Here is an 11,124-nt window from a genome sequence, read left to right on the forward strand (position 1 = left end):
TGATCCGTGCACATTTGTAAATACTCCACATCGGGTTAAGCACATGTTGATCTTAACTATCACTAAGTTCCATGCCTCGTCTGGTGTTGCTGGCATCTGCATGCATGCATCGCTTGATTACAATCTAGCGGAGAAAAGAAACCTTTTTTTTTTGCAGGAGGTAATGAGATTAATGAGATCCAGGCGAGTTAAGATTTCTTGGCTTCGGTGAATTTTTTTTAAGCGCCTATCAACCAGGACACAGGGAGTGTATAATTCATATATGTTGTGAAACTACAAGAGGTTTTTAAGATGGATAGTCACTTTGAACAAAGCTAATGTGATATGTAAAAAGGAACAAAGAGAGTACCACCAGGGACGGATCTAGCGGTCCGCCCCTACCGCTGCCGGACCCCTGGAGCCCTCCTAGAAATTTTTACCATAGATATACCTTGAGGAGAGGCTAAAGCTATCTAGAGGTTGAAAAAACTCCCCTAACATTTATCCTAGATCCGTCCTTGATCGAGTACCACGTCACTAGTAGAACTTCTATCCACCCATAACCTTTGAACATGCGTGTTGGAGCACCATGTTTAGATGATAAGAAAGACCTCTAAATTATTAGATTTACGTGAGGATCTATAGGGATCCTGATTCTCATGGATGAGCTCCATACAACAATATGAGACGACTTTGAACAACTCCTTTATCTTAGGGCTTGCCTAGCGTGCCAACATGGCGTGTTGCCCTAGAGTCAACATCAATACTAAATAGTTTAAGTATCCATATCACACCAGTTAGAGCAGGCCCAACGCTCCATGGTGTGCATATGACTCAGTGTGATTTGGATGACACTCTAGAGTAAAAAAAGCGGTGGCTTCATATTGTCAATGACCTGCAGAGGTCACTGGTGGCTCGGGAAAGGAAACGTGTGGTCCAATCGCGTAGAGGAAAAAGGCAAGAAAAGCAACAGTACTTTTGGTGCATTAAAAGAGGCTGATGGGACCAGAAGTCTAGTGCCTTCACTAATTTGCATTGGAAGACCTATGCCTCTGCCCATACAAATCTACATGTAACCCGAATTTTGAATTAAGACCACCATTAGTACTACCTGCTATGGTGCTGCCCTTAGTAGTCTTGTAGGGTGGCAGAGGCTGCGGAAGTCACGGTGGTTTGGTCCGACAATGCTACAACAGAGGCAATAAACAAAACCTGTTAGGTGGATTCGTGGTCTCAAATACAAATTCTCACAAAATATCTACGATGGCTAGTGTTGCAGGACTACTATATATATTCCTATATGTTCTCCTATAGACGTGACATCTCTTATTTACTTAAACACTATATGTTCTCTTTTAGACGTGACATTTTTTTTTACGTGACATCTCTTTTTTATTGAAACACTATATGTTCTCCTATAGACGTGACATCTCTTTATGACTCTGCCCCTGGTGTGGGGGTATGACCCTCAAGACATGGGCTGCACCATCGAAGGTGGTCCGGCCCACAAGATCAAGGCGTGCACGACGCTGCTCGGTGTGCACCGCAAGACATTGTATAGTACTAAATAGGATATTTTACTTGTAACTCTGTCTCTTCAGACTATATAAGGAGAGGCAGGGGTCCCCTATCGGATAGGCTACGTCAAGCTACTTGGTCGTCCAGATTAATACAATACACCAAAGACACAGGACGTAGGGTATTACGTCGATCAGACGGCCCGAACCTGTCTAAATCGCTGTTTCTGCGCCTTGTGTCACCATCCGGTTCCTGATCACGCGCACTCCACCGACAAATCTACCATCGCGGGATATCCCTCGGTGGACTATCGAGCATATTCTGTCGACACCTGGACTATTGCTCGGTACATTAGTTTGTGACGTCGCTTACATCAACCAAGGTACGCGGCATCTAAAGTTTTGGGTGTGGTCTCAAGACCACTTTACATTTCCATAAACATAAACCAATTATGTGGTTCCTTTTTCATATTTTAGATTACCATAAATTATTTTATTTTTGCACAGAATTTTCGATAGAATTGTGAGAAATGGCCGTACGTGCACAAAACCTGATGAGCCGTACTTGGGCCGCTAGATAGAGGATTTCCGGGCCACATGGCACTTATTTGGTGTTCTAGACTGGACTAGAAGCCTGGAGAAATGTTTGTTGTTCTTCAGGAACACGCCCTCGGAATCCTATCGCCACTCACGACAGTCGACACGCCCGCGGAAGCACTCTTTGCCGAACTCTCTCTGTCGCCATGCTGCCGGCGGTCGCCGCCGCATCCCCCGGCCTCTCCCATCTGCCGCGCTACCACCACCTTGGCCGTCGCTTTCACCTCCGCCGCCACCGCCTTCTACCTGCTACTCCGGCCAGGCCCTCGTGTGGCGTCACCCGCGCCCGCCGCCTTCTCCTTGCCGGCGCGTTCGCCTCCGGGGAGGGTCCTTCAGGACAGGTGAGCTCCTGGCAGCCCTCCTGACACGCCATCGTGGTGTTTGCTCAAATTAGTCCGCAGGAATTTGCAAAAATAGATAAATATTTTTTTTTTAAAAAAAACTCTGCAATGTTTGTGTGTTCTGAACCGTACTGTCCATATAATGCTTTAATTGCTCCATTTTAGCAAGAAATTGCGGTATTCCAGCAATTTTCAGGATGTTTTGAAATGCAACTGACAAAATTCTGAAATTAGTTTACATGTGGGCGTTTTGCTTTTAAAAGATAATGTTTGTTACCACGTTTTTTTTACAGCTCACTTCAATTGTTCTGAACTTTTGAAATTCAGAATGGACTTTCTTGAAGTGCAATTTCTTTCAGAGTTGCTGTCGTCTCAATACATCGGTTGATTTTGTTAGGATGTTGACTACTCTGCTGGCGCCACAAATTCTGGGTCTGCATACCTTGGTCTCTTCGTTCGATTGCTTGGCTTGGACAATGACGCACGTGATAGGGAGCATGCTGTTTGCACACTCTATCAGTACTCCCTTGGTGGAAGGAAGTGCATCGATGAGATAATGCAATTCCCTGGTTGCATTGTTCTCATCAATAGCCTCCTGAAATCAGAGTCCACTCCTGCCTGTGAAGCAGCTGCAGGTCTTCTGCGTAACATTACATCAGTTCACATATATAGGAAGATGGCTGGTGAGAGTGGAGCAATGGAAGAAATCATTAGTCTTCTCTGTAAATCTACAATAACCCCTGAGGTAGCTGCAAATTTAATCATTACCACTCCAAGATCTTTTTCTCCATTCCATGTTGGCTGTAAAGTGATATAACTGGCTGTTACCATGTCTGGCATGCGTGGTAATGGTTGATAGCCAGGATACATATAAAAACAATGTTGAATTACCTAATGCATTGTGAAATTGCAACATAATGTTTTCCTCTTGCAGATTCTAGAGCAGTGTTTGTGTACCATTTGGAACTTTTCTATTGATGAAAATTGGAGGTACAAGATTCTGAGGAGCGATGTCCTAATGAAGATTGTTAGCTACCTAGATGAAGAAGACATAAAAGTCAAAGAGGCCGCTGGTGGTATCATATCAAATTTAGCTTTGAGTCCCTCTAATCATGGAGCTTTGGTTGAAGCAGGAGTGATCCCAAAATTGGTAATTTCAACATACAAGATCCCAGTGCAAATAATCGCACACTTATATGCATTGCTTTAATGTTGAAAACATGAAATGTTGTATTATCCATGTTAAGGATATACACTTGGCACATGCATTATTCAACTGTTTTTTCCTCAAATGAGGTCCTAAAAGCCATTGCAATTGCAGTACTATGAGATGCTTTTAAACTTTTGGTGATCTGTAACTCAGAAACTTTATCAAAGTCTAAATATATAGGTCTATATTTTGAGATATGCCTAAATCTTATGTCATGCTAATATTTTGTTGGAGTGCAAAGTGCTTTTGCCGCTTGTTATTATATATTTCCTGAAATTTGTTCCAAATAATAATTTGGGGTTGTTTTTTAGGTTCATCTTTTGCAAACCAAAGAAGATGACTATAAGATTATTAGAAAGGAAGCAAAAAGTTCACTAATACAGCTGACTGGTGATGATCATTACTACAGCCTTATAATAGAGGAGGGTCTAGTCCGGATTCCTTTGGTTGGCTCAGCTGCATATAAAGCTTTTAAACCTCTCCCTCATTCATGGCCCTCTTTTCCTGATGGCTCTGAGATTCAACGGAGTTCTCGTCCCTCAAAATACGGTGCTACTGAACTGCTCCTTGGCTTGAGTGTCAATGAGAATGATACAAAACCAGATGAAGCTAAAATTAATGCTATGATAGGACGTTCTAATCAGCAATTCCTTGCGCGTGTTGGAGCTACTGAGTTGGATGATCAAGGAAAAGAGGAATCTGGATCTGAAAAGAATGACATGTATACCATTTTGCCATGGATAGATGGTGTTGCACGGTTAGTTTTAATCCTTGGACTGGAAGATGTCTCTGCAATAAAAAAGGCTGCTAGAGCATTGGGTGACGCATCAATAAATGAACATATGCGTACCTCATTCAAGGAAGCTGGGGCCGTTAAACCTCTACTTCAGTTGCTCAAGCACAAAGATGTACATGTTAGAGAAGCTGGTGGTTATGCGTTGGAAAAATTAAGTGTCAGGTACTTTATCTTTCCTTATTCAAAGTCTTTAATCAAGGCGACCATACCACTTAATGTTGTTTTGAACAAATCTTAATATCACTTTGCTGGTAATGAACTCTGTTTGGGTGCTGTCACTTATAACACAGTAAGGACGTAGGAGATTATATTTTTTCTTGATGCCTAGAGGAATGTCATGTTAAATAGAGGAATTTGGCATATTAATAAACCCATGAGCTCTATGACCATAATTTATCTTTTTCCATCTCTAATTCTCCCTAAAAATACTCTAGGTAGAAAAAACGCCTAGACAAAATGCCTAGGTGCTAGGTGAGGTGCTGCTGCTTCGTTTAAGTGTTGCCTTTTTAAACAAAGGTTTCACAATGTATTGATGTATCGCCTTTTAAAACATGCACAATGGACCTACATTTATGTCTATGTGTATCTATTTGTTTGGCTAATAGAACATTGTTTTTTTTGTACCCAGTTTGTTTCCTTGTTTGGGTAGTTTATTTTCCTGTGTGGGCGCATATGTTACTATGACTAAAGCAATTGCGTAAGAGACCGGTTATGTACAGTCTTTCTTCTACTTTAATAAAATGGTATGCAGCTCACCTGCATATTTGAGAAGAAAAGCACTGCATGTTTTGGAACATATTCAGAAAAGGGGGGGGGGGGGGGGGGGGGGGGGGGGGGGGGGGGGCGTACCTAGTGCAGAGAGCTCCCGCTCTGTGCGGGGTCTGGGGAAGAGTGTTGGTGGCAAGCCTTACCCTCGCCTGTGCAATGCGAGGATATCGCGACTCGAACCCGGGACCTTCCGGTCACAGGCGATAAGACTCTACCACTTGCATCAGGCCCGCCCTTCTTGGAACATATTCAGAACTTTTTTTTTTTGGTGGGGGGGGGGGGGGGGGGTGGCTACTCGGTCCATTTTTTTATGAATAGTCCAACATATGAGCTTTATTCAAATGCACTTGCGCTACTCCTTATTTAGGCTAGCAGAAGATACAGATAATGAAGTCTAGTACTCTAGTTGTCTGTAATGTTGGCTCTAGACTAACAAGTGATTGTGCATAAACTGTTTAACATGTGGATAGTGCTGAAGTGTTCTCTACTTGATAAGCCGCGAAGTGCTTTAATAGCATATAATGTATATTGGGGCGCTACTCGACCATATTTAGTATTTTCTTCTGTTTGTTGCTGGATTCATTTTTTACTATCATATGTTCCTCGTTTGACTACTTCTTTCTTCACAATCCTTTGTAGTGCGACAGTCTGTCGGAATATCAAAACAGAAGGTGGATTAGAATTGCTTGTAAATATAGTCAAGGATCGAGATACCCCAGTAGAACTACTAGAGAAGGTATTGGCCTTCAACATGACCTTTTTTACACATAAGAATAACATTGTCATGGCTAGGGTTTTAACTTAACAGTTTCTGTGCAGATAATTTATATACTTTCTCGAATGTTTGACATGGGGATTTGCATGGTTGCTGCAGTGAGTCTAGCTTATTTTGCACATCACTGGTTTTTATTTGTTTTATATTGAAACACTGCACTCTAATGCTCTCAATTTGTCAGCCGGATACTGAAGGTGATAAGGACAGTGGAAACAATGCAATTCCCCAGACTTCTGTTAACCAAGAGATGGCCAGGTTAGTTTGGGCCTTGTGGCTACACATGTGACTTTCTTTACTTACTCTATAATTTCATGGGAATTCTTGAGTTCTCATTCCCTTAATTCATAACAAAGTGTTGTTTTAGCTTTATGCACACATGACAAATTGGTATAAGATTACCACATTAAATTGGTATAAGATTATTGTTTATATAAATGCGTGAGACCTTTGCATGATTGGTCTATTAATAATGTTTAAGTTTTATGCATGCATATTACCAATCAGGTCTTCATTTACTGACTTACGGTATCATCCTTTTAAATGTTAGTGTCTGTAATACTTCTAACAATTAAGCTCAAGTGTCGAGACAGATGTCAAACTGGTTAATTGTTTAATAAAACTATTTTGTCTTTAGCCCTTCAAATTACTAACAATTAATATATGGTATAGATATAGATATATATGATTATAGAGACACTTAATGTATGGATATTTTTCTTTCTAAAATAACAATTATGTAGGGACAAGAGTTTTAGGGATGAAGGAAGCACTTTCCAGTGGAGAATAAGTTATTTTCAGTAGTGGGAAAAACATGAATTTATTTCATAACAAGCTGCTTATAGGGACCAACCAGTTATGTTGTTTGTCATAATTTAATTACTCCAGAATAAGTACATCAGTAGATTGAATAATTGAATCATGGGAGTTGCAGAAAACCAGTTCAATGACTCATTAAACTGCTTTTTTTAGTTGCGTATTTCAGTGCAGTTTATGTTGTACAAATTTTGTGAGTTGAGTTTTAATCTCACACTTATCAGTGGATCACCTAATCCTCTTTAGAGTCGGTATTTCCCAGAAGGCATAATCCATTTTACCCATATCAACTATTTCCGAAATCTAGATTCACCCTTAACTATTAACCGTCAAATTTACACACTCTTAACTGTCAAAACCATATCAAGAGCCCTCTTATGGTGTTTTCATGAGCTTTTTTATGCACTGCTGGCCGTTGGCTGCCTTTAAACATAGCTACGGTGGCAAGAAACATGCCAAATCAACATGCTTTGCCACATTACCATTGACCTCTAGTCTTTCTCTTCCCTTCTCATCCATGGGCACCATGATATCAACCATTCAGCAGCGATTACTCTGGATCTAGATTCGCCCTAGTCCCTGCCTTGTTACCACTACCATGGGCATGGTAAGCTTGCATGCTTGCCATCACTGGAGAGTGCATGGCCACTTGCACATTGACCAATTTGATCGCATTCTGAAAGTTAAAATTTGCGGTGTCTCCTTAACAAGCTGCTAGCACATGTGGATAGCATGTTGACGTCCCTCTTGATTTTGCTTGCGTTTCGACCAGTTATCTTGCACTGTTATCTTTCATGCCGGAGTTGTAAATGGGTTTGCTCTTTTATTTACCAATACCTTGTTAGTGTTGTGTCCAATGTTTTATTACTCTTCCCCCAAAAAAATCCTATCTCAATTTCTTTTCTTAGCCACATTGATCTGTCACCTCTGTTCTTTACTAGCGTTTGAATATGCCGCCACAACCACATCTTTCTCTCTAACATGGTAACACCAATTTCTCTTCTACTGCTGCTCTCTGTCACTGCACTTATCAATGAGAGTATGATTGCTGGCGAACATATCTACTACGCCGTGGTTCTACATACTACAGTTTTGGCAACATCCCTCTTTGGGGCACACAGATCCTGTTCTGCACTATCATCTTTGGTTTCTTGCTTCTCTTTTGGGCACGCAAGACTGACACTTTATCATTCATGTGGTGTAGTGTCTGTTGGAATATTGTAGTGATGTGATTCTTTCAATGTTTGTAGCGAGTTGATCTTCGATTTTGATGCTATCTCACGTTTAACGAAAGTTCTGAAGGAAGCATCACCAAGGTTGCAAGCAAGAGTCTGTTGTGTACTAGACCATGTAGCAGCTTCAGAGCAACATGCCACTGCAATGACTGCTGCTTGCACTGGTTCAGTAATCGAAGCTATTCTTGAAATAGGGGTTATTCATGGTAAAATTTTAATTCAATTTTGTGTTAGATTTACAAATGGCTACATTACTTCTTTTCCTTGTATCATTTATATATATCATGAAATAGTTATGGTAGTAATCTTTGATAAGAGTTTTGATGCACTAAAAAGCTTTATGGTAGTGCCCTAACTTGACATGAATTACTATACATATTGTTAAGATGTTGAGTATGTTAGAGTATTAGATTAATGCATTTGTTTGAAGTGTAAAAAATGCCTATTAATAATGTATTAATTGCCAAAAAAGTAATTGATCGACCAGAAAACATCAAGATTTGTTGAGGTCTATTGATTTGTACCAAAAAATGGAAGAATGAACATAAAGTTTGTTTTCATATCAACCATATTACATTAGGTTCATGCACATCAACTTTTAACATTATTCAAGTTCTGAATTTTGGTAGCTATATCATGTCTACCATAATGGAAATATATTTTCTCTTCCATAGTTCCATTCACTGCCATAATTTAGTAAGATCTTTCAGTCAATTCTATCAATCAGTCAGACCTATATCGCTGTCATCCCTGCATAAATTTTTCTGGAATGATGGTGCCTTTTGGTGCTTGTATGCTGTTCATTAAGGTTGTATTATAAGTAACAATATAACATGACATTACAAATTATGATGCAAATATGCTTGGCATATATAATGTTAGCCAAGAATGGTGCTAGTGAATCAGTTTTTATGGAATTTTCTTCGACAAAATATTATGATTTAGTAGCATTCTGAGATATCACAATTTGCTGTCATTTTCTGCTAGTTTTCCAACTCAGAAACCTTGAAATGCTGCTATATTGATATAATCTTCATCTCTAAAATTTCTTTATGTTTCTCTATATAATAGGGACCAGAAGTGACTCTGAAAACTTTGATGAAACTCCTAGTGCAGTCATCGAAGAACTCAGTGAGGCTGTGTCTGCAGCTGTGAGATTACTCACAAAGCTATTGAACTTTGATCTTTTCATCCGCAGCATAAACAGTGAAAAAATCACTTCTCTGCTAAGAAGAATGCTCAAGTCAAGTTTCCCCCTTCAGTCAAAGGATTGTCTTGCAGCATGCCTCATTAAGCTAGAATCCAGAGCTGGCTTATCAGGAGATCATGGTATCAGTAATATAGATATGGAGATAACTATCTATCAGACTATTCCAAGGCTAGTTGAGCAAATGATGACCTCACTTTCTTTTGAAAATAAGAGAAGTGCTGTAATAGAGCTCAATAAGATAATATCTGGTGGTGTGCTGGAATATACAAGAGCATTGGCTGATGCTGGAGGGATATTTCCACTTGTCAAAATGCTTGAAGAGGGGGATGGAGATGCACTGGAAGCTATCTTAGCTATCTTGTATAATCTGAGCATGGATCCAGAGAATCACCCAGCAGTAATTGCTGCTGGAGCAGTGCCCCTGTTGAAGCGGATTGTTCTTACGGAAGGCCCACAATGGAGTAGTGCTATTCAGTTGTTGAGAACATTGCCTGTATGACATTGCTGAAGAAAATGACCATTCATCGTCGACAAACATTTTAACTGCACTTAGTGCTTGCACAGGTACATTGTTAAGATCTTCTTCAGTGTCTACACGATCAGTTTGTTCCAAATGCCTCTGCAATTGCGATACTTTGATGTTGTTAAACACCTAGTCATTGTATCACTTTTGCATGGATACCTTCTCTCTTAATATTACAATGGTAGATTTCTCCATAATTGGAGTACATATTTGGATAATGATGCATGGTTTATTGCCTTTCTTGGATGTTTAGGAGACAGAGAATTGACGCAAAATAAAATTGAATTAGTACTCACAGGACTACTAGCTGCTTTAGGTGCCGTTCGGTTAGCCCCATTCCGAGCCATTCCTGGCCGGAACCCTTCCCACGTTATTTAAATTGTTGAAGAAAACTGCGGCCAGGAATGGTTCCCCAACAGGCCTTAGGAATTTCTGGAATAAATAAATAAAAAAGTGAAGTCAAAATCGTTTAGCTTATTATCTTAAATTCAGTTGCACATTGCTGAATTTAGCATATATGCAACTAAGGATTGGCAATCAGAACACACATGGATAGAACTTGTGAAAGTTCTAAGAAAAGAATTTATTTTCTGGTTCTCCTTGATGACTCAGTGATGATCAGAGCATAGGGAGGCATACTATTATCTTCAAGCAAACCTTTGCTGGATATATAGGTATTGTTGACTGAAGAACCTGATGCAGAAAATGTCTTTGAAAAAGTTTGGATTGTTTTATCCTGTTGCTGAATACAACACTAACTATAATGAGATCCTTTACTAAACATGACTTTCTTTTGCAGCTATTTTCTTAGATTGAGGTCGCGGCTGAACCAAGCTCCAGGCCTCCAGCTCCCTATCATCATCAAAATTTGAATTTATGACCTGGAACTGGAAGAAAGTATCAGCAAGGACATTTCCTCCGAAGTAGCAATATACGCTGCCCTTTTGGCTAGTTGAGAAGCACACCGGGGCCTGATATATGATGTCTTTTTGCTCACATGCGATGGCAATAGCTAGTATCATGAGCTATTTTGGACACTGGCAGTTTGCTGGTTCGCCTGGAAAGTTCAAACTGTAGCTTGTTAATTGTCATGTTTCGACGCTAGATGACTTTACTCTGTAAAAAATGGGGATCCTTATTGTGTAACCTAGAGCTTTAACTACTGAACTATCCTGACTAGGGCAACAAAATTGCAGTGAATTGACGTATGCTCATTGCTTGGGGACTTGAGCTACCATAATCATAGTCACTGCAGGTGATCTTGCGATCGACGTGTACCCAGCTCACATGGATCTTGGCTATGGATGCAAGCGGGCTTGTAGACAGATATGCTTTGTATGTCCATGCGTCTGTCTTGATC

The 11,124-nt window shown here is 40.2% G+C and overlaps 1 protein-coding gene across 1 annotated transcript; it reads left to right on the top strand.

Annotated features, from left to right (window-relative positions):
- Nucleotides 1–2,084: 2,084 nt before the first annotated feature.
- Nucleotides 2,085–11,124, top strand: LOC136532422 (uncharacterized). The gene is made up of 10 exons (XM_066525022.1): nucleotides 2,085–2,434; nucleotides 2,832–3,179; nucleotides 3,369–3,584; nucleotides 3,956–4,602; nucleotides 5,848–5,944; nucleotides 6,028–6,081; nucleotides 6,165–6,238; nucleotides 8,047–8,237; nucleotides 9,103–9,805; nucleotides 10,564–11,124. Exons 1-9 carry the CDS (start codon nucleotides 2,240–2,242, stop codon nucleotides 9,738–9,740), a joined length of 2,460 nt encoding a protein of 819 aa, XP_066381119.1. The 5' UTR covers nucleotides 2,085–2,239; the 3' UTR covers nucleotides 9,741–9,805; nucleotides 10,564–11,124.

This window comes from Miscanthus floridulus, unplaced genomic scaffold (genome assembly GCF_019320115.1).
Source record: "Miscanthus floridulus cultivar M001 unplaced genomic scaffold, ASM1932011v1 fs_615_1_2, whole genome shotgun sequence".
Classification (NCBI taxonomy): domain Eukaryota; kingdom Viridiplantae; phylum Streptophyta; class Magnoliopsida; order Poales; family Poaceae; genus Miscanthus; species Miscanthus floridulus.